This window comes from Oryx dammah, unplaced genomic scaffold (genome assembly GCF_014754425.2).
Source record: "Oryx dammah isolate SB20612 unplaced genomic scaffold, SCBI_Odam_1.1 HiC_scaffold_1, whole genome shotgun sequence".
NCBI lineage: Eukaryota > Metazoa > Chordata > Mammalia > Artiodactyla > Bovidae > Oryx > Oryx dammah.
In genome coordinates, this window is record NW_024070185.1 from 43,940,605 (window position 1) to 43,958,880 (window position 18,276).

The 18,276-nt window shown below is 44.1% G+C and overlaps 2 protein-coding genes across 2 annotated transcripts in view; one reads left to right on the top strand and one right to left on the bottom strand.

Moving 5' to 3' along the window:
• Positions 1-6,684, top strand: part of PGM5 (phosphoglucomutase 5) — a 206,493-nt gene extending 199,809 nt beyond the window's left edge. Inside the window, exon 11 of the mRNA XM_040248878.1 lies at positions 5,208-6,684. Within this exon, the coding sequence (XP_040104812.1) occupies positions 5,208-5,297 (90 nt within the window). The 3' untranslated portion in view covers positions 5,298-6,684. The remainder of the gene's footprint in view (positions 1-5,207) is intronic.
• Positions 6,685-9,596: 2,912 nt separating this feature from the next.
• Positions 9,597-15,500, bottom strand: TMEM252 (transmembrane protein 252). Its single transcript, XM_040248999.1, has 2 exons — positions 15,175-15,500; positions 9,597-12,358 (listed from the first exon to the last, which is right to left on the bottom strand). Exons 1-2 carry the CDS (start codon positions 15,450-15,452, stop codon positions 12,121-12,123), a joined length of 516 nt encoding a protein of 171 aa, XP_040104933.1. The 5' UTR covers positions 15,453-15,500; the 3' UTR covers positions 9,597-12,120.
• Between the last annotated feature and the right edge of the window lie 2,776 nt (positions 15,501-18,276).

Consider the following 18,276-nt stretch of genomic DNA (forward strand, 5'->3'; position numbering starts at 1 on the left):
GAAGGGGGCAGGTGGGGGACTGGATGGACAGTTTCGTCTCTTCCTGGTGAATCTTCCTGATGAAGGGGGTGCAAAGCCCAAGGTAGTTTCTCAGTAGATCACCCACTGCATTAAGCACTCAAAACAATATTCCAAACCCACCATTTTTGTTTAGCATCTCTCATAGGCAAGACACGTAGTATTTGGAAGAAAAATGACACATTTAAGAAAAAGTTTGCCTTTTGTAGCTTAGACTTTGGTCAGAGAATGGAGAGATCCTGCCTGGGAATATCAGACAGACTTCATGAAAAAGGCCTTGAGGGATGGGTGAGATTTTAGCATCAGTCCAAAGTGAAAGAACAATACATGTGAAAATGGAGAAGAGAATGTGGGCTACCTCGGACTGAGACATCAGAGTTCAAGGGGCACAGTGAGGTGAGACAAGGGGCAGGCTGAAGACTGGGGAGGTATTGTGAAAAGGAAGGGTGTATTCATTTCTTCTGGCTGTTGTGTAACAAACTACCACAAACTGGGTTACTTAAAATGATAGACGTGTATTCCCTCAGAGTTCGAGAGGCCAGAATTCTGAGCTCATGGTGTCGGTAGGCACACACTCCCTTTGGAGGCTCTGGGAGAGGATCCTTTCCTTGACCTTCCATCTTCTGGTGGCTGCAGGCGTTCTTTGGCTTGCCATCCCATCCCTACATCGTCTCATCTCTTTCTTCTCTGTGTGTGCATGTGATCCCCCTCTGACTCTCTCCTATAAGGACTCTTGCCATTGCACTTAGGGCCCAGCTGAAAAATTCAGGATAATCTTCTCATCTCAAAATCTTTCACTTAATCACATCTGTTTTCCAAGCAAGCTCACATTCACAGATTGCATGGAATAGGACATTATATCTTCGGGGTTAAGAGGTACTGTTCTGCTTGGGATGAGGGTGAGGTTAGCATGGTACAAAATTTAAGGGAGTGCCAAAAAATTTAGTACTCAAGATAAATTTGTAATGCAATATTTTTTTAATGTAAAAAAAAAATAATCCACGATAAACAAAGTATCCAAATTTTAACTAGAGACAGACTCCATTTCCCTCTTTAGGCTTATTAACTCAAGATAACAGCAGACTCCACTCAACCATCCAAGGTAGAGGAAGAACACTAGAACTGTGGTTTGAGCATGGTTGAATGGATGCTTTGCTGACACAGTTGGCTGCAGAATGAGCACTCACTGTTTCCTACTCGAGTGTAGAAAAACTATGTCAAGCACTCCAAGAGACACTGGAAACAGAAAAAAGAAGAGGCTTTATTTCTAACGGATTGTTGTCTCTGTTAGTTTATTTTGTTTATTTACTAAGAGTCATCTTGGAACTTCTAGTACATTCACAAAATTGGAAATGCTCTTCTCCCCACTGTCTACTGCCCCCCTGTTCTCCCCACTGTCTACATGGCCCCTCATCTGACATGGGACTTGTCTGGTACAGTGGGCTGATGATCCTACTATTTCTCCCATCTCTCCCCTTAGGCTCATCTTGTCCACTCTAGTTTTCCTTGTCATGCACAGGTCTCACGTTCAAAATTGTGTCATAGAAAGAGCAGTAGAGGAGGAACCACTGTTACTTATCCCAGCTTAGCCACCAGACAGACATGTGACCCTGGGCAAGTCATATCTCCTCTGTGAACTCCATTTCCGCATCTGTGACGTGAATGAGTCAAAACAGACCATCCCGTGCTCCTTTCTGCTTCTCAGGTGCTGTGTCCAGCAGCTCCTCAGAAATCTCATATCAACAGGCTTCTAATTTTTCATCCCTCTTCTCACTCCCCAATCTGAGAGCCTTTCCAGTTGCCTCAGGAAGATTCAATTCAGTTCAGTCGCTCAGTCATGTCCTACTCTTTGCGACCCCATGAACCACAGCATGCCAGGCCTCCCTGTCCATCACCAACTCCCGGAGTCCACCCAAACCCATGTCCATTGAGTCAGTGATGCCATCCAACCATCACATCCTCTGTCGTCCCCTTCTCCTCCTGCCCTCAATCTTTCCCAGCATCAGGGTCTTTTCAAATGAGTCAGCTCTTTGCATCAGGTGGCCAAAGTATTGGAGTTTCAGCTTCAACATCAGTCCCTCCAATGAACACCCAGGACTGATCTCCTTTAGGATGGACTGGTTGGATCTCCTTGCAGTCCAAGGGATTCTCAAGAGTCTTCTCCAACACCACAGTTCAAAAGCATCAATTCTTTGGCACTCAGCTTTCTTTATAGTCCAACTCTCACATCCATACATGACCACTGGAAAAACCATAGCCTTGACTAGACAGACCTTTGTTGGCAAAGTAACGTCTCTGCTTTTCAATATGCTGTCTAGGTTGGTCATAACTTTCCTTCCAAGGAGTAAGCATCTCTTAATTTCATGGCTGCAGTCACCATTTGCAGTGATTTTGGAGCCCCAAAAAATAAAGTCTGACACTGCTTCCACTGTTTCCCCATCTATTTGCCATGAAGTGATGGGACCAGATGCCATGATCTTAGTTTTAGCCTTATGACTCTTCCATGATGAATGATTGATATGAGAGCAGTATCTGGAATTCACATATATTAGAGATGTAATTTCTAAAGAAAAACGTGATAGTAAAAATTCTGACCCTCCTGCTCACCCAGAGTGCCCTTCTTGAATAGCCACAGAAGTCTATCAGCCTCATCATGTTCTTTTCATCAAACTGATATAGCCTCCTTTCTGCCACCAACATTTATTCAGTGCCTCCTAAATAGCAGCACTTTTCTAGCCCTAAATAAGACCAAGTTCCTACCCTCTTGGTGTGACCATTCATGCTAGACCATGCATTCTATGTACACACACAAATACACACATTCTCTCTCTCTGTCTCTCACACACACACACATATACGTACACACTCAAGCAAGAAAAAACACACATTACTTTATGATCCTTAATCATGACTTGAAGCTCCCATTTCACAGGGCTGGCATAAAATTCATACTTGGGCATACTGAGGGATCTCAGAATTCCCTAGCTTCCTGCAAAATATGTGGAAGGATCCAAGTAATGTTCACTCCAAGGTGATCATCACAGATGCTCTTCTTCCCAAACCCTCACAGTCTCTCGAGGGGCAAATAGTTCCACAGTTTCTGTGTCAGGTTGACCTGGGGCTCAGAGTGGGAATTCTCATGCTTAAGGCCTTTCTCGTAGGGGGTTTTCAAAAATGTGTTTCCTTCCTTTCAGTTTTCATAATTACCATGGAAGCCTTCTATGACATGGTCAGAACAAGGGACAAGTGCTTGGTTCACTACAACAAAAAGAGAGTTAAGAGGTAATTAAATGCATTTGTATCTTGACCATTGTATTTTTAGCACAAAACAAATTACTTTCAATTTTTCAAACTGATATAGCATTCTTTTATTCTATCAATATTTACCAGCACCTCCTAAGTAGCAGGCACTTTTCTAGCCTTAAATTAGACAAAGTTCCTGCTTTCTTGGTGTGACTGCTTATATATATATATGCTAGAATTTGGTCCAAGACCTTTTCTTTGAATAGGAGTGTACTGTTGGTGGTATGATTATCTTTCTTCAAAAGATTCCCACTCATAATTCATCATCTGTAATGTTCACCTTTAAATTCTTTATTGTCAGTGAGAACTTAAAGCCACTTATGAGGCAATCTGAAAAAACAATTTTCTATACTTTAAAAAATTCTCCCCGATATTTTACAGAATCTCAAAGGTACATCTCAAATGTAACTTGACAGGCATAACTAATCACCATTATCTAATTCTTCCCAAAGCACTCAACTTAATTTTCATATAAAGAACTCTTCCTATTTATTCTCACATTTCACTGGCTTACATATAATTGAATAAATTCAAAGTTTCAATAACAAGTACAACAGGCATTAACATGTTTAGGAACAAATGTAACTGGCTCCTAATAAGCACATAGCTCAGCTGCTGAGGCAGAAGTAGGTGACTATGTTAGAGAACAGTGGCATCAGTCAGGATGTTTTACACAAGAAATGGGGAAGATAGGTTCATCTGTAGAGTTCAGCAGAGATCTGTTAAGAGAACACCTGCAGTGTTTACAGTATTGATTTACAACTAAGTTGCCCTCACCTCTTCCCAGTAGGTACCACCATGTAAAGGTATGGCATAGAAAATCCTTAATCTTGAAACTTACAGTGATGTCAAACAAACTACATCAGTGCTGTCCATGGAAAAAATAGTATTCCTTGATAAATAAAAGAGTAATCCCTTGATAAATAAAATTTGCCATAAAAATGAATTCAATAAAAACATACAGCAATATTGCCTTCTATCTCACGAACTCTTGCCTGAGGCATGTTCTGTCTTGATAAATGTGTTAAAGATTGGCAGCAAGTAGATTTTCTCTTGATGAAATTAGGAAGATTAAAGAAGAATGGAAAACAGTGACTTTCTCAGTGTTCAAGCACCATGTCCAATGCACCATGGAAAATAATCCCCAGCACCCCCTAAAACCATCTTGAACAGTGTGCACTCCTCACTTTGGAAAATACTGCCTGCTTCCCATGAAATGACGAGCAGCTGAAGGGCGAGGCACAATTCATACTCCCCTTCATGTCCTTTGCTTTTCCAAGAATCTATCCCCTAGGCCCTCAAAGCTCCCTGCCTCCTCCTAAGGGATACCAAGTTGCCCCGTGAGCCGCCGTGTTACAAGATGGGAGGAGACAAGCTGTTATTTTCTGCTGCACAAGCTGAAGGGTTGGCCTTTCTTGAAAACACCAAGGTTCTTCAGGCCCGTGGACTTAGGATAGAGAATGCATGTTTTTCCTCAAGTTCATGTAGAGGGGGAGGGTGTGTGTTGTGGCGTGTACATGTGGAGGAGGGCGCTGTTGCAGAGGAAGACTGGGGGGTTTTCTGAACTTCCTTGAATGACAGCACTCTGATCCTAGAACGCTCCAACGTTCCAGTAGTTGGACTGTGCAAGTTCCTGTCTTAGAGCAGTGTTTGCGGAGCTAGATAAGACTTTGGAGATCATCTTGTCCCTCTCCTCCCTGCCACCCTGCCCACCCCAGCCTCCTCTTACAGAAGAGGAAACCAAGGACCAGAGAAAGGGTGCCCTGTAACGACTGCCTATGCATCGCAAATTGGAACTGAATCCAGATGCTTGGATAGAAACCCATCCCTGCGTCCCTCCTGTGACTGACATGAGTTGTTCACAGACTTTCTTCCTTCCTTTTCAGGCAGTGCTGAGCCCTCTCATAGCCATCGCGCTGAAAATATCCCAGATTCACGAGAGAACCGGCCGGAGGGGCCCCACCGTCATCACCTGAACGGAGGAAAGATCACTCGCCAGGGCCAAAGAGTGCGCCCAGCGGGGCCACTTCACTCATGCCTTCTTGCTACCTGTTTGCGCCTCTTAGGACTTTGAAAAAAAATGATTTGCTGGTTGTGGGGGGCGGGTGGGTGTAGGTGGGGAAAAAAAAATCTGTTTTGTTTGGGTTTTAGTCAGTTTCTGCAATGCAGCAGGGTCTTCGGTTGTCTGTGAGAGCTACACTGCCTTTTGATACCTGTGGTTTGTCACAAGAGGGAATCTGCCCTTTGGAGAGAGAATCAGTGGTCCAGGAGCAGTCAGGGCATCTGGGCATCATTGGTGCCAGGTGAGAGAAGGTTCTGGAATAGCGGAGAGGGCAATGCCAGAAGTCAGCTGACCCTAAGCCCCAGGTCCCCTCAGGCAGACCTAAGAAGACTCTCCTCCTTTTCATCCCAGGTTACGTCTCCCTTGGGCAAAAGTTGTACAACTCCTAGTGCCCACCTCATGCCCACGAACCACTTTATGGCCACTCACTCTCCTTCCTATCTCCACAGTCCTTGTGCCACCCTCTTCACATCTTCTAGAGCTTTCCACAAGCCACAATGGCACACTTTCAACAAAACATATCAAAGGGTGTTTTTTCTCTCTTATTTTATAAATAACATTAGCTATTAAGCTGGCTGCATTCCTTCAAATTCAGCCATTCATTATGCAGGCGGGAGGCTGTTTCCTGGCAGGATTCTGAGAATGAATGCTGAACATTTTCAGGCCCTTCCTTGATTATATCACATGGGTTGATACATGGGTCGATCTGATTCCCACTGAGACGGCAAAAATACCACCACATCAGCTCTCTCTCTGACTTTCTCTCTCTGCTGTCTTATCTCCCAGTGAGGGTCTGCACTTGTTTGGACACGGTTCAGATCTTGCTTATCGTGGCTGTAAAAGGAGACGGTGACATGCTCCACAAGTAGGAGATGAAGCGGATGCTGGAAGAGAACCTGACTGGTGGCACCGGGTGATGGCCCTAATGAGATGGAGGGGAGGGTGGGGTCCCCTGCTGGAGAGCAGAGGGTCACAGCTGGCTTTCTTGGCCCAGAAAAAGGATATTGCAGCCCTGGCAGCCTCCATCAGCCCTCTCAGCCAGAAGCCTGGGTTCACGGGACCTGTTTGCGCGTGTTTTGCTTCCTTGGGAATGGCAGTCACTTGCCGTGTCACTGGTGAGATAAGGTGATGCGCTTTGACTGTTCAGCAGTGTGTTATTGCTGTAGTCAAGATTAGGGCAAGCAGGGAAACATCCCCAGCAAGGTATTGGTTTCCATTTTCTATCTATGCTTCTGTCAGATACTTGCTAGGACCTTTGTTAGCCAATAAAAGAAATTTCTGATTTCAACCTTATGCAAGAATTGTGGATTTTGCTTGTTTTGTCATTTGAGAAACTCCAGTAGTGGTCACTCTTCTGATAGACTTGCCTTTCGGAACACTTGCAGGGCTGGTTTTCCTAATACCTTGGGAATTTAGTAAATAGAACGGAGAGGGCATAATGCTCAAAACTGCCTTTAGGCATCAGAAGCATGGTATCTAACATTTCATCACAAGTATCTTCATTTCAAAATAGCAGGAGAGTGGCTGAGAGTCTAAGGAACTAGTTATAAAATTCATCAACGATGGAATACAACTTGTCTTGTTGCTTAGATTCTCAGCGTGTTTAAAGTGGAGGTCCATGACGGTCAGCACAACTAGGCACACCCTTAGGCTTAACAAAGCCTATGTTTTTCTTAAATATTTTTTTCTCAAGTTTTTGAACTTTTCATCATCTCTAACTTTGAAGTCCCCAGGTAAATCAATCCTCACATTAAAATTCTGTTTCTTTATTTCAGTATGGAATCATGTGTGTCCAGCAGGCCAAATATACATTCATTCATTCAGCGAGCACTCCTTGAACAACTACTCTATGTGGCATCCTGGGTTTCTTGGTGCAGCACATGGGTGCATAAAATACTACTCCTATGAGTTTGTAGTTTGGAAACAGGAGGCTGTGGTAAACATGCTAAAGAATCAGGTAGACATGAACTTCACGGCGGCACAGGCAACCTGCTTGAGAGTGCACAGAAAGATTGACTCAGAGACGGAAGGCACTAGGCAACCAAGATGTTTCCCAAAGAGCGGAGTTTCCTGAGCCTGACAATTGCTTACAGAATTTCACCAGGGGTGAATGCAGCAAGAACAAGGCTGGAAACTGAGAGGTAGGATGACTGGAGAGGAGACTTGCTCTGGGTCTAGTGAGAGGTTGGCTTGGATGAATGGGATTGAAGCAGATACAGCGTTATGTGTATCAGACAGAGCAAATGCTTGGGTCCAGCTTTGAAAAGCAGCAGCTGCACAGCCATGTATCTTTATGAGCTTTTTCTCAGCAAGGTTGCCAAAGGGAAGGTCCTATAGTGGCCCAGGACCCAGCCTGCCTCTGGATCCTGCTCAGATTCACATTGCCAAAGTATGATTTCTGCTCTACATAGAATCCAAGCTTCTCTTGCTGAGCTGTACGTGGATGTCCTCTTGCTTTAGCCTTAGGAGAGGTGAAGGACAGGAAGTCACCCTTCTGCACATGATGTTCCTCGTGTTCTTAAAGACAGAGCTGCAACTGCCAGTCTCACTTAAGAGTAAATGACTAGAGAGGTCCAAGAATGTTGTGGGGACCAGAGGAGATGATCCTAGAAGGGACAATGAGTGTGGCAACTGTCTGGACCACCCTTGTGATCAGCTAGTATTGAGAGATTCACTGACTACACCATATGCCCCCAGGACAGTGGCAAGCAACAGTGTATATAATGCAGTGATTCTCAAATAGGGCAGTGTTTGGAGATGTGTGTGTATGTGTGTCAGGGAGGTATTTACTGGGAGGGGAACAAGGACGTGAAATATCCTGCTTAGTGTCAGCCAGCCCCCTAGATCAAAAGAGTTGTTTTGCCTCATCTGTGATTCTTGAGTTTATTGACTGACCTTGGAAATGGATAGACAGTCATTATTAAAATAAGATCTCATCAATTTTACTGATCTGAGATGCAGCCCACATCTACCATATTCATGGGATGAATAGTGCTGAATAACATTGCAGGCTGAAGGGCTTGCATGTGACCTGAAGGCTTTCCGCACAGGAAGCCTCAGATTGATGACCCGTCCCACGGCGGCATAATGGGCTCACAGTTGGCTGCGCTGAGCCAGCGTTCTCCGCAGGTAGCATAGGCAATGACAGGGTTAATGGCGTGGTAACTTCTGATTGGCCAGTGTGGCTCAATGTAAGGCGTGGAATTTACCCGACGACATGTCCATCACTTGCGTAGGGCGTGGGGAATTTGAAACGCACCTGTGAAAACCGGTAGGGCTACAACAGGTGCCTCCATTTCATTGGTTGATCACGCACCAGGTACTTGTGAAACACATGGGCGCTGATATTCCAGATACCAGCCTTGAAGAGCGTTCCATTCCTGAGTGGTGAAGGGTTACAGAAATCATGCACCTTTGGAAATGAACTTCCTGCTAGTGTTTCAGTCTTTGGCCCTTCAACAGTTACACACAGCAAGAGATTATCCAAGGCAGCAGAGCTTAGCGGAACGCCTGCTCCACTCGCACCGGCTGGAGACTTCAACAGCTGATGGCTCCTGCGGCTGACGGCAGGCCCACTTGGTATGTGAATCAGCCTAAGTTGTCATGGAGCATTATGGAATATGTTGAAGGGCCGCAGTGTAAACCCATGTCTTTTATCGTCTTTCCATGTCTTTGAGCACCTAGTAGGTATCTTGCAAAATGGATGCGCTGGGGAGATACCTCGCCAAATACAGCGTGTTTAAGTAAAATCTTAAAGGATGGATAGGATTGTTGGTAAAAGTGCTTGTGAGTTTTTGAGTGGAGGGGTCAAAAAGTGCGCTTGACACCTCGGTTGTGTGAAAGATGCCCCTCACTGTTCTAACTGGCCGGGTCATGCTCGTCTTTGGGGGCGGACGTGGGTACTTTCACTTGCTACTTAGAGAGACGTGATAATGGCGAGGATACCTCTGAGCATTTCCCCTCCCCACTGACACGTGAGCCCTCTGTTCACGTTGGAGAGGAGGGGGCCAGCAAAGCCTGCACTTTCTCAGTCTCAGCGCCCTCCCTGCCATTCACAAAATCGTGGTTCTCAGTTCATGGTATTAATTTTATTAATTTTATCATAAACTTTAGGAGGAGAAGGGGATACGTTGTCTACTTCTCCTGAGTGAATCCTCTGGGGAGGTGAGGGGTTGGGCAATGAATTCTTCTTAATCACAACAGGACACTTTTGTTTGATTTGCCCAGTGGGTTTTAATAGCTTCTGAAAGGCAGAATTTGTTGTGGGTAATAATCATGTTCTTGATGCTTGCTTCAGATTATATTTGTTTTTGTGTTTTTAAAAGGCAGTTAACACCTGTTAGTCATATGTCGTCTCAAAAAGCACTGGGCTTATTTTCTGAATCAGTAGTTGACGTTCAGTAGTTAGGTTGTTAGGCTTTGCGAGATTAACCCATCTAGATGCTGTTAGTTTCACATGGAGAATAAAACTTTGACTTATGCTCCTCTATTGATGTTTTTTTTCTGATACAAAACAGCAAAAAGGGGAAACATTTAAGTACAAAATTTATTGCAGCAAAGAGATTAAGACAATTTTCTCATATAAATGAAAGTTACATTTGTCTCAGTAGTATTTGGAAAAAACATCTATTACAAATTAAAATTCTGGACAAAAGCCCAGTGATAGAGCTTGTTCTAGTCAGTGAATGCTCTCAGACCCTAAGAATTCCAGGATAACCGTCTCAGTAGAGGAATAGAAAGAGATGACAAGAGAGAAGTGATAAATTGCCTTGCTAATAAATGACCACCTTCCTGTTGGACAACCATGAGTGGCCTTCATGTCCAGTTATGCTCCTGATGTCAAGGACTCAGATCACAGGTGCCCCAAGTCCTGCTTTGTGTAAAGGAACCAGGATTCCCTCTTACGGCTTCCTGTGTGTCAGGACATGCTTCATCTGAGCGCTCAGCAACAACAGAAGGAGGAGGCCACAGGGTCCCCATCTCATCTCTACCACCCTATCTTCCTTGAAAGCTCTTCATCTTTCCCTCCAGCATCCAAAGCCCTCCTGTGCCCCTTCACCAAGGCTGTCTGTTATCAGAAGGAGGTATCTTTCATCATGGTATAACAATCAGATGAAAGGAAATTACAACTTGGTGAGGGCCAAGCTCTACAGAAAAACGGAGGAGGGTTTATTTACATTTTAAAAGAGACGCCAGCCGGTTAACACTAAAGCAACTTTTGCTGCCTCTCTAAGGGCTTTAAGATAATGCTGCTACCCTGGGGCTCCCCTTCCTGTTGGGGCCTACTTCCTGAAGGGGGAGATAAGTCTTAACTTTTCCTTGGAAGGAGGGAAATAAGACAAGATTAGCACAACCTAGCACAGAAGTGTGAAGTCAAGTCTTCCCTGCTCTTCTATGGACCTTTCGTCACCCTCATGGAAATAACTATGTTGTTGGAAAGGTTTAACTTCTCGAAGTCTCAAGTTATACATCTTTGCAATGAGAATAACCATAGCACTTATCTCCGAAGACTATAATGAGGGCTAAATAAAAAGCACAAACAGTTGTAGTAAAGAGCATGCCTTATAAAAGGTATTCCATAATTGTCACATATTAATCCCAGCAAAAAGTCCTCACCTGACAGGGCAGGAAACTGAGGCCCAGAGAGATGAAGTTTCTTTCTCAAGCTCTAAAGCGTCAGGCTGTATATCCTCCCACCACTCTGCCACCTGACTTGTCCTCATGTATTAAAACTTATAATAAGATCACAAGACATAATAAAGCGGAAGAGGAAGCATTGGGCTTCAAAATAAAGGTATTAAATCTAAAAGTGTCTGGATCTGTGTTTTGAGACACAAAGAATTGTCTGTTAATAATTAAGGTACTACACTATAGTCTCCTTTCTTTCAAATCCTAGAGATTTACCGGGGATTCACTGAAATATATGGGTATTTTAAAGCTTTTCAAGATTTATGTCTTCTGTATTAATACAACCTATGGCTAGCACAAATTCTTTTTTTCCCTTGAACCCTGTGTATGGTGAATTTTTGAATATTCTCTTTATTCAACTTGAGTCTCTAGGAAATCTTCTCATATATGCTTGTAAAACCATCCCATTTTTAAAATACTCATTTAAGATTTTGTGCTTGAACCATTTTGAAAGTAAGTATTGAAGTCACTTTCCTTTCAGATAGAAATAAAATATACATACTTAAAGTCATACAAAGTAACATTCATGGGTTCCAGGGGCAAATCTCTTACAATGTGTGAATTACCGTGCCACTGGCAATACGGTAAATGAGGATAACTATGAAACCAGCCAGCAGAACCCACAATTTAAACGATAATGACCGTTGGTGGCCAGCTTGCCTTTTCCCTTTGTGAGTATTTGTAATGCAGTCCATGAAGGCGCATGGTGTCCAAACAGCATCTCTTCCTCCCTGCTGCCGGTCAGGAGATGGGAGAAGTGTTGGGGATGAGCAGAAAGGAGCAGAGCTCTCACAACAAAACCTTTGCAGTCCAAAAGCTTCCCTGGGTTGGGGTGATTGCGAACCCTTTGAAATGTTTGCCTGGTGCCCCACCCTGCCCTTGCAGGCCAAGCACACACATGGAATCGCATTGGCCTCACACGGTCCTGCTGCGAGCTCTCCTCTGGGGTCGCTGATGTGGCTTCTCCTCCCACAGTCCCTGCCTGTGTTTATTATTAGTAGCTGCCTCCCATGAGGGTGTGTCGTGAGGGCTGGCGCACTTCCCCTGCTTCAGCACTCTTGACTTCGCCTCTGAGCATCCTGCCATGGCCTTGCTGCCGCCACCCCGTCTGCCGCAGACTCGTCATAGGGTGGTGGGGCCTCTGGGTGGGCCCCATCTTCATCCTGAAATTCAAGGCCCATCTCTGTGTACAGAGGTGGAGGAGCACCCGAGATCTCTTGCTCTGTGTGACAGGCTTGCTTGTCAGCAGCAAGACTCTCTTCGTAAGCTGGAGGGTAAAAACCTGGTCTGGGGGACAAAATGCCACAAACATTCGTGTGTTATTTAAGTAGGTTGTGCCAAGGAGGCATATGTCCGCCTCTCCCTAATCACACTGTGTGAAGCTAAACTGTTAGAAAACATTGATTCTGAAACAGATGTTCTTCTTCCTCCCTGGCATCCCAGGTTTTGTTGGTTTTTTTTTTAATGTGCTGCTCTTCCAGCAAAACCCTCTTTATCAGCCATGGGATGTATGCCTCTATAGTCATACTTTCCCCAGTGGGTTATTCCACATTATCCCCTCTTACTCATTGGAACCAGGAAATTTCAGCGGGAGATCCTTAGCAGGGGTATGGGACAGGCCTTGACTGTGGAATGTCTCTCTAACCAGTTATTTAGTTCATTCACATCCTTGTCCCCATTCACACACATCGTCTTCTAGTCAGCTGTACTCATGGTCTCAGAGCCTCACAGCCAACAAAATAATGAATGAAAACCAGCTCCATGAAGATTCCTGAACAATATCAGATGCTTCTCTTCCCTATTACTCACATTTCAAGTATTTTCGCCCCTGCCCCATTTCCATGCACACACACAAAATACTGATTTCTCAAACTATTCCAACTGACAGCTTTATATAGATTTCAGTAGCGGCCCTTTCCATGCCAGCAGGCTGATGGCTAAAGGAGCCTTTCATGCAAGAGTTGATCTACTCATCAGTAATCTTGCCCAATGTTGCTAATTGCTAAATCCTCTGGCTTCTCCATCATGAATGGGATAGGAGGTGGCACAGAAGTGGAGAAGAGTGAGGGTGAGCTTGATTGAGCTGTGTGATTATAACAGTGAATCCTTCCAGGGCCTGCAGGGAGTGTTTGTGGTGTGTAACCACAACAGAACAAGGACTGCCATTTGCAGCCACAGGTCCATTCCAAACGTTACCAGGCCCAAAGCCAAGGAACTGAAGGAACCGCCTACTGTACAGCATAAATCTCAGCCTTCACACAGAATAGCCAAGGCCGTGTCACGGGGCACCTATGTAAAAGCGTTGAGGACACCAAGGTGAGCTGTTCCCAGGAGTGATTTGAGAGGCTCCAGGATGACTGCCGCCTGCCCCACATCCCGTCCACTTCTCCCAGCCCCCGCTCTCCCACACCACTTCACAGTCCCAGTGTCCTGACTTCCACCTTTGCAGACCCCTTTGCTTTGAAGTCTCAACCTAGGTACCCCTTTCAAATGAAGATACTTCTAAGAAGTATGATTTACCATTTACTGACCCCTTAGCCATGCCAAGTGGGCTGGGCATCTATGAGAAGCACCGGAAAGAGGCAGTAAAATGAGGGTGTTGTGACACCATCGCTTAAAGTGTTTCAGTACAATAGTACGCATGTGCTTAAAAATCTAAGCTACATCTTTAAGGCAATCAGTTACTCTTATCAAGATTCACATTCTAGAGGCAATCACGTAACATTTATACCAAAGGAAAAAAGAGAAAACATCACTCTAGAAGCATCTTCTGCAGTCACTTCACCTTCAATTTCTTTTAGCAAACCCAAAGACTTTGCAGTTAGTATAATAACATTGGAAATAGATTTTGGTCATTGTAGTTAGTATCTTATTAAATATAGTATCATGTATCATAGCATGTCAAAAATCAATTGTCATGGCTAATCACTCATATTCAAGATATATGGAGTAGCTAAAATATTTTAGATGAAGAGGGCAAAGAATTTATGGAGTCTCGCTTCCCTGATGGCTCAGATGGTAAAGAATCTGCCTACAATGATAGAGACCTGGATTCAGACCCTGGGTCAGGAAGATACCCTGGAGGAGGAGGGCATGGCAATCCACTCCGATATTCTTGCCTGGAGAATTCCATGGACAGAGGACCCTGGCAGGCTAGAGTCCACGAGATGGCAAAGAATCAGACACAACTGAAATGACTTAGCATGCACGCACGCAGCCTGTCTGTATCTTAAGAATGATGCCTGGGGTTTTATCCCTAAATGATTCTGTGTTTAGCCAAAAATTAGGAGATTTTTGGTTGTCTGATACTAATTGTAAGTAAAGTTAATCAAAATTTTTTATTGTCATAAAGTATATATAACATAAAATTTACCACTTTAGCTATTTTAAGTGTACAGTTTAATGGCATTAAATACATTCACCTTGTTTTATAACCATCACCATTATTCATCTTCAGAACTTTTCCACCATCCTGAACTCAAACTCTGTACTCATTAAACAGCAACTCTTCATTCCCTCCTTCTACATTTTGTCTATGAAATTTGACTGCTCTAGGTACCTCATATAAGTGGAATCACATAGTATTTGTTTTGGGGGCCTATTTCTGGCGAGTTTCACTTAGTATAATGTCTTTAAGGTTCATTCATGTTATAGCTGCTTCTGTATTTCCTTTCTCTTCAAGGATGAATAATATTCCATCTTTTGTATGTATTGTATTTTGTTTATCCATTCATCCACTAAATGGATATATGGGTTGTTTCTACCTTTTCACTATCATGAAGAATGCTGCTATGAGCACTGATATACAAGTATCTGTTCAAAGCCCTGTTTTCACTTCTTTTGTCTGTATACCCAGAAGTGGAATTGCTAAATCAAATGGTGATTCTACATTTAACGTTTTGAGGATCCTTCATACCATTTTCCAGAGCAGCTACACTATTTTACATTGCCACTAGCAGTGCACAAACATTCCAATTTCTCCACATCCTTGCTAACCCCATGGGACTTGTAAGTTGCTCCCCAGTAGATTAAAAGTCATTGACCTTTTCCAGAACTCAGCCACACCACAGCCCTCCCCAGTCCTCCAGCTTCTGAGCACATACCTGTCCACTGTGGCCAGGGGCAGGGCCCCCTGAGCACCGTACTGTCTGAGCACACTGTTGAAAACCCCTTTGCTTTCACTGGCCTGGTGGTAGGTGCTCCAGAAAATTCCACTCAGAAGGATCACAAACCCCAGAGGCAGAAGCAAATAGGCCAGGGTCAAGTTCCCCTGGCAGTTGAACAAAGAGGCTGAGGAAATGAAGAAGGCCCCCAGGCAGATCATCAGGAAGCCCGTCAGGAGGGCAAAGGCACAGAGAACTAGACAGGTTCTGTTCTGCATCGCTGCTCCTTTGGAACCCAGATCCCCAAGCCTGCCACTCCGCTTTTTCCCTTGCTCAGAGAGAATGCTCTCATTAGCCAGCTCACAGCTTTATATGCTCTGGGACCAATTGGCCTTTGGACAATTAAATGAAGCAGGCTCTTAGAAGCTATTCATTAACCATTGAAAATAACTCTAATATCCTTGGACGGTTAACCTAAAAACATAGCATTGTGTCCTGCAGGAATGAATGTCCTGCAGGCACAGCTCTCTGGTTTTTCTGAGCTGGATGGGACCCTAGGCTGACCCCAGTTATTTGAAAGGTCTCTCATCCTTTGATTAAAAGGTCTCTTGATCTCCAGGGCAGGTAATTCCAAATGAATGCTAGAGAAATTAGCATTCCTTGATGAACTACTTTCTTTGTGGTTTGGCAGGTAGTCCTTTCCTAATTGCTTCTTCCTTTTTCTATCCTAAAAAGATATTTTTAAAGGCTTTTATCATATTTGTCTTGCTTCTCTCAATGAATCTCTCTTTATTGACCTCACAATATGATGTTGGAAAAATTCCGAAAAAAAGCCCAGGGGTGAACTCCCTGATTCAAAGAGGAGTGTCAGCAGGAGGGGGAAGAGAGTGCTGGCAAGGATTGTAATAGAGCTTCAGGAATGTGAGGGAATTTCTGAGGGTGGTTGTAAGTGTAGTGATCTGGTTGTAAGTGTAGTGATCTGGTGGTTGTAAGTGTAGCCTCTGGGGTTTGTGATCCTTCTGAGTGGAATTTTCTGGAGCACCGACCACCAGGCCAGTGAAAGCAAAGGGGTTTTCAACAGTGTGCTCAGACAGTATGGTGCTCAGGGAGCCCTGCCCCTGCTCACAGTGGACAGGTTATGTGCTTTGATTCTGTGTCTTTCTCATTTTGGGGGCCCAAATGTTGAAATCCTAGGTCATTTTTATTTAATATATAGGTGTTAGATAAAATTATTTTGCCACCATACTTTGCTCACTGGAAATATTTAAACCAGATCTCACCCTTCCTCCTCTCAAAAAGGCCACTGATATTTGATAAAAGAGCATCCCCTAAACATTCGTAGCGTGTTTCCACCTCCATGCAAAACAGCTATGTATAAGAAGTGCTCCCTGTTCAATCCTTACTCCTCCACCCCTGCGACTATGTATCTTAGGGTTTCACAGAGTGCACTAACATATTAAAGGCTCTGAAAAGTCCTGCCTTTTCTTCTCTCATAAAATACATATTAAATGAAATTTGTTTTGGTAGATGATACTAACGGGCTTCCCAGGTGGTACAAGTGGTAAAGAATCTGCCTGCAATGCAGGAGATCTAGATTTGAACCCTGGGTCGGGAAGATACCCTGGAGAGGGAAATGGCAACCCGCTCCAGTATTCTTACCTTGAGAATCCTATGCACAGAGGAGCCTGGTGGGCTGCAGTCCATGGGGTCGCAAAGAGTCAGACACGACTGAAGTGACTTAGCACAGCACAGAAGCTACTAAAAATCATTCCCTAAAAATCTCCCCTGTACCATTGCTCTATGAAGCATTGCCTTAAAAAATCTTTCCAGAACCAGTCTTCTGTTTTCTATCTAGAATTTGTTTCTTCTGTCTTGTCTGTCTTTGGTTTGGATGGTGGTGGTGGTAGTTTAATCACTAAGTCATGTCCGGCTCTTGTGACCCCATGGACTGTAGTCCTATGCCAGATCTGGTTCAGGCTGTGACTCCTTTCTTTTTTATTTGGTGCTCTGGCATATCCCTGGGCTTCGCTGATAGCTCAGTTGGTAAAGAATCCACCTGCAATGCAGGAGACCCTAGTTTGATTCCTGGGTTGGGAAGATCCTCTGGAGAAGGGATAGACTACCCACTCCAGTGTTCTTGGGTTTCCTTTGTGGTTCAGCTGGTAACGAATTCGTCTGCAATGCAGGAGACCTGGGTTCAGTCCCTGGGTTGGGAAGATCCCCTAGAGAAGAGAAAGACAACCCACTCCAGTATTCTGACCTGGAGTATATAGTCTATGGGGTTGCAAAGAGTCAGACTTGACTGAGCAACTTTCGCTTTCACTTGGTACATTCCTGCCAAAACTCCTTCCCAGGGCGACTCTGGGTCACTTTTGTCCAAACAGACTCTCTTCAGTTCCTCTTTGATATTCCTCTACTCCACTACTGCATTCTTGTTATTTTCCATTACTTTCCCAATGGAAACAGTTCTTTGTGCAATGCCCTAGTGGACGTTCCATGGATACCCTTTAGCCTCATATCCACTGTCTCCTCAGCTCTACCTATACTTGGGGGCTAGGAGAGAGAGAGAGGTTCCTGGATAAAAAATGATACACAGTCTATCCTCATTTCACCTCCTAACCTCTATCTCTGTTAGCTTCAATCCTTATCCTCAACTAACTTTCATCTTCTGGTCTTGATTTTATCCTTATAATCTTAAAGCAACTCCTCTCTTCTTTTCCAGTTTTTTGTAATATTCAAAATTGTAATCAAATATATGTTTATTTCCACTATCTAACATGCCAATATCGTCATTATTAGCATAGAGAATGTTGTCCACCTCTCAAGGTACAATTCTTGAGCACTTTCAGTTAAACTTACAGAGGAATTCTTAGATCCAATTGGTCTTGAGGTTGACAGATTTCTAATATGACCCCCAAAGATCCCTCCCTCCTGGGATCCATGTCCTCTTGAGTGTGGGCTGGACATAATGACCTGACTCCAACCAAGAGAATATGGCAAAGGTGATGGGATGGCCCTTCTGAGATTAGGTTGCAAAAGACTGTGACTTCTGTCTTGCTAGCAGACTCTCTCTATTGCCCTTGTGGCTTGCACTCTTTGAGG

Excerpts from the sequence above, each read along its gene's own strand:
- TMEM252 (XM_040248999.1), bottom strand. The coding sequence starts at position 15,452 with ATGCAGAACAGAACCTGTCTAGTTCTCTGTGCCTTTGCCCTCCTGACG. Across the intron at positions 12,359-15,174 it reads CCCCTGGCCACAGTGGACAG|ACCAGGTTTTTACCCTCCAG; the intron begins GTATGTGCTCAG and ends TTTGTCCCCCAG.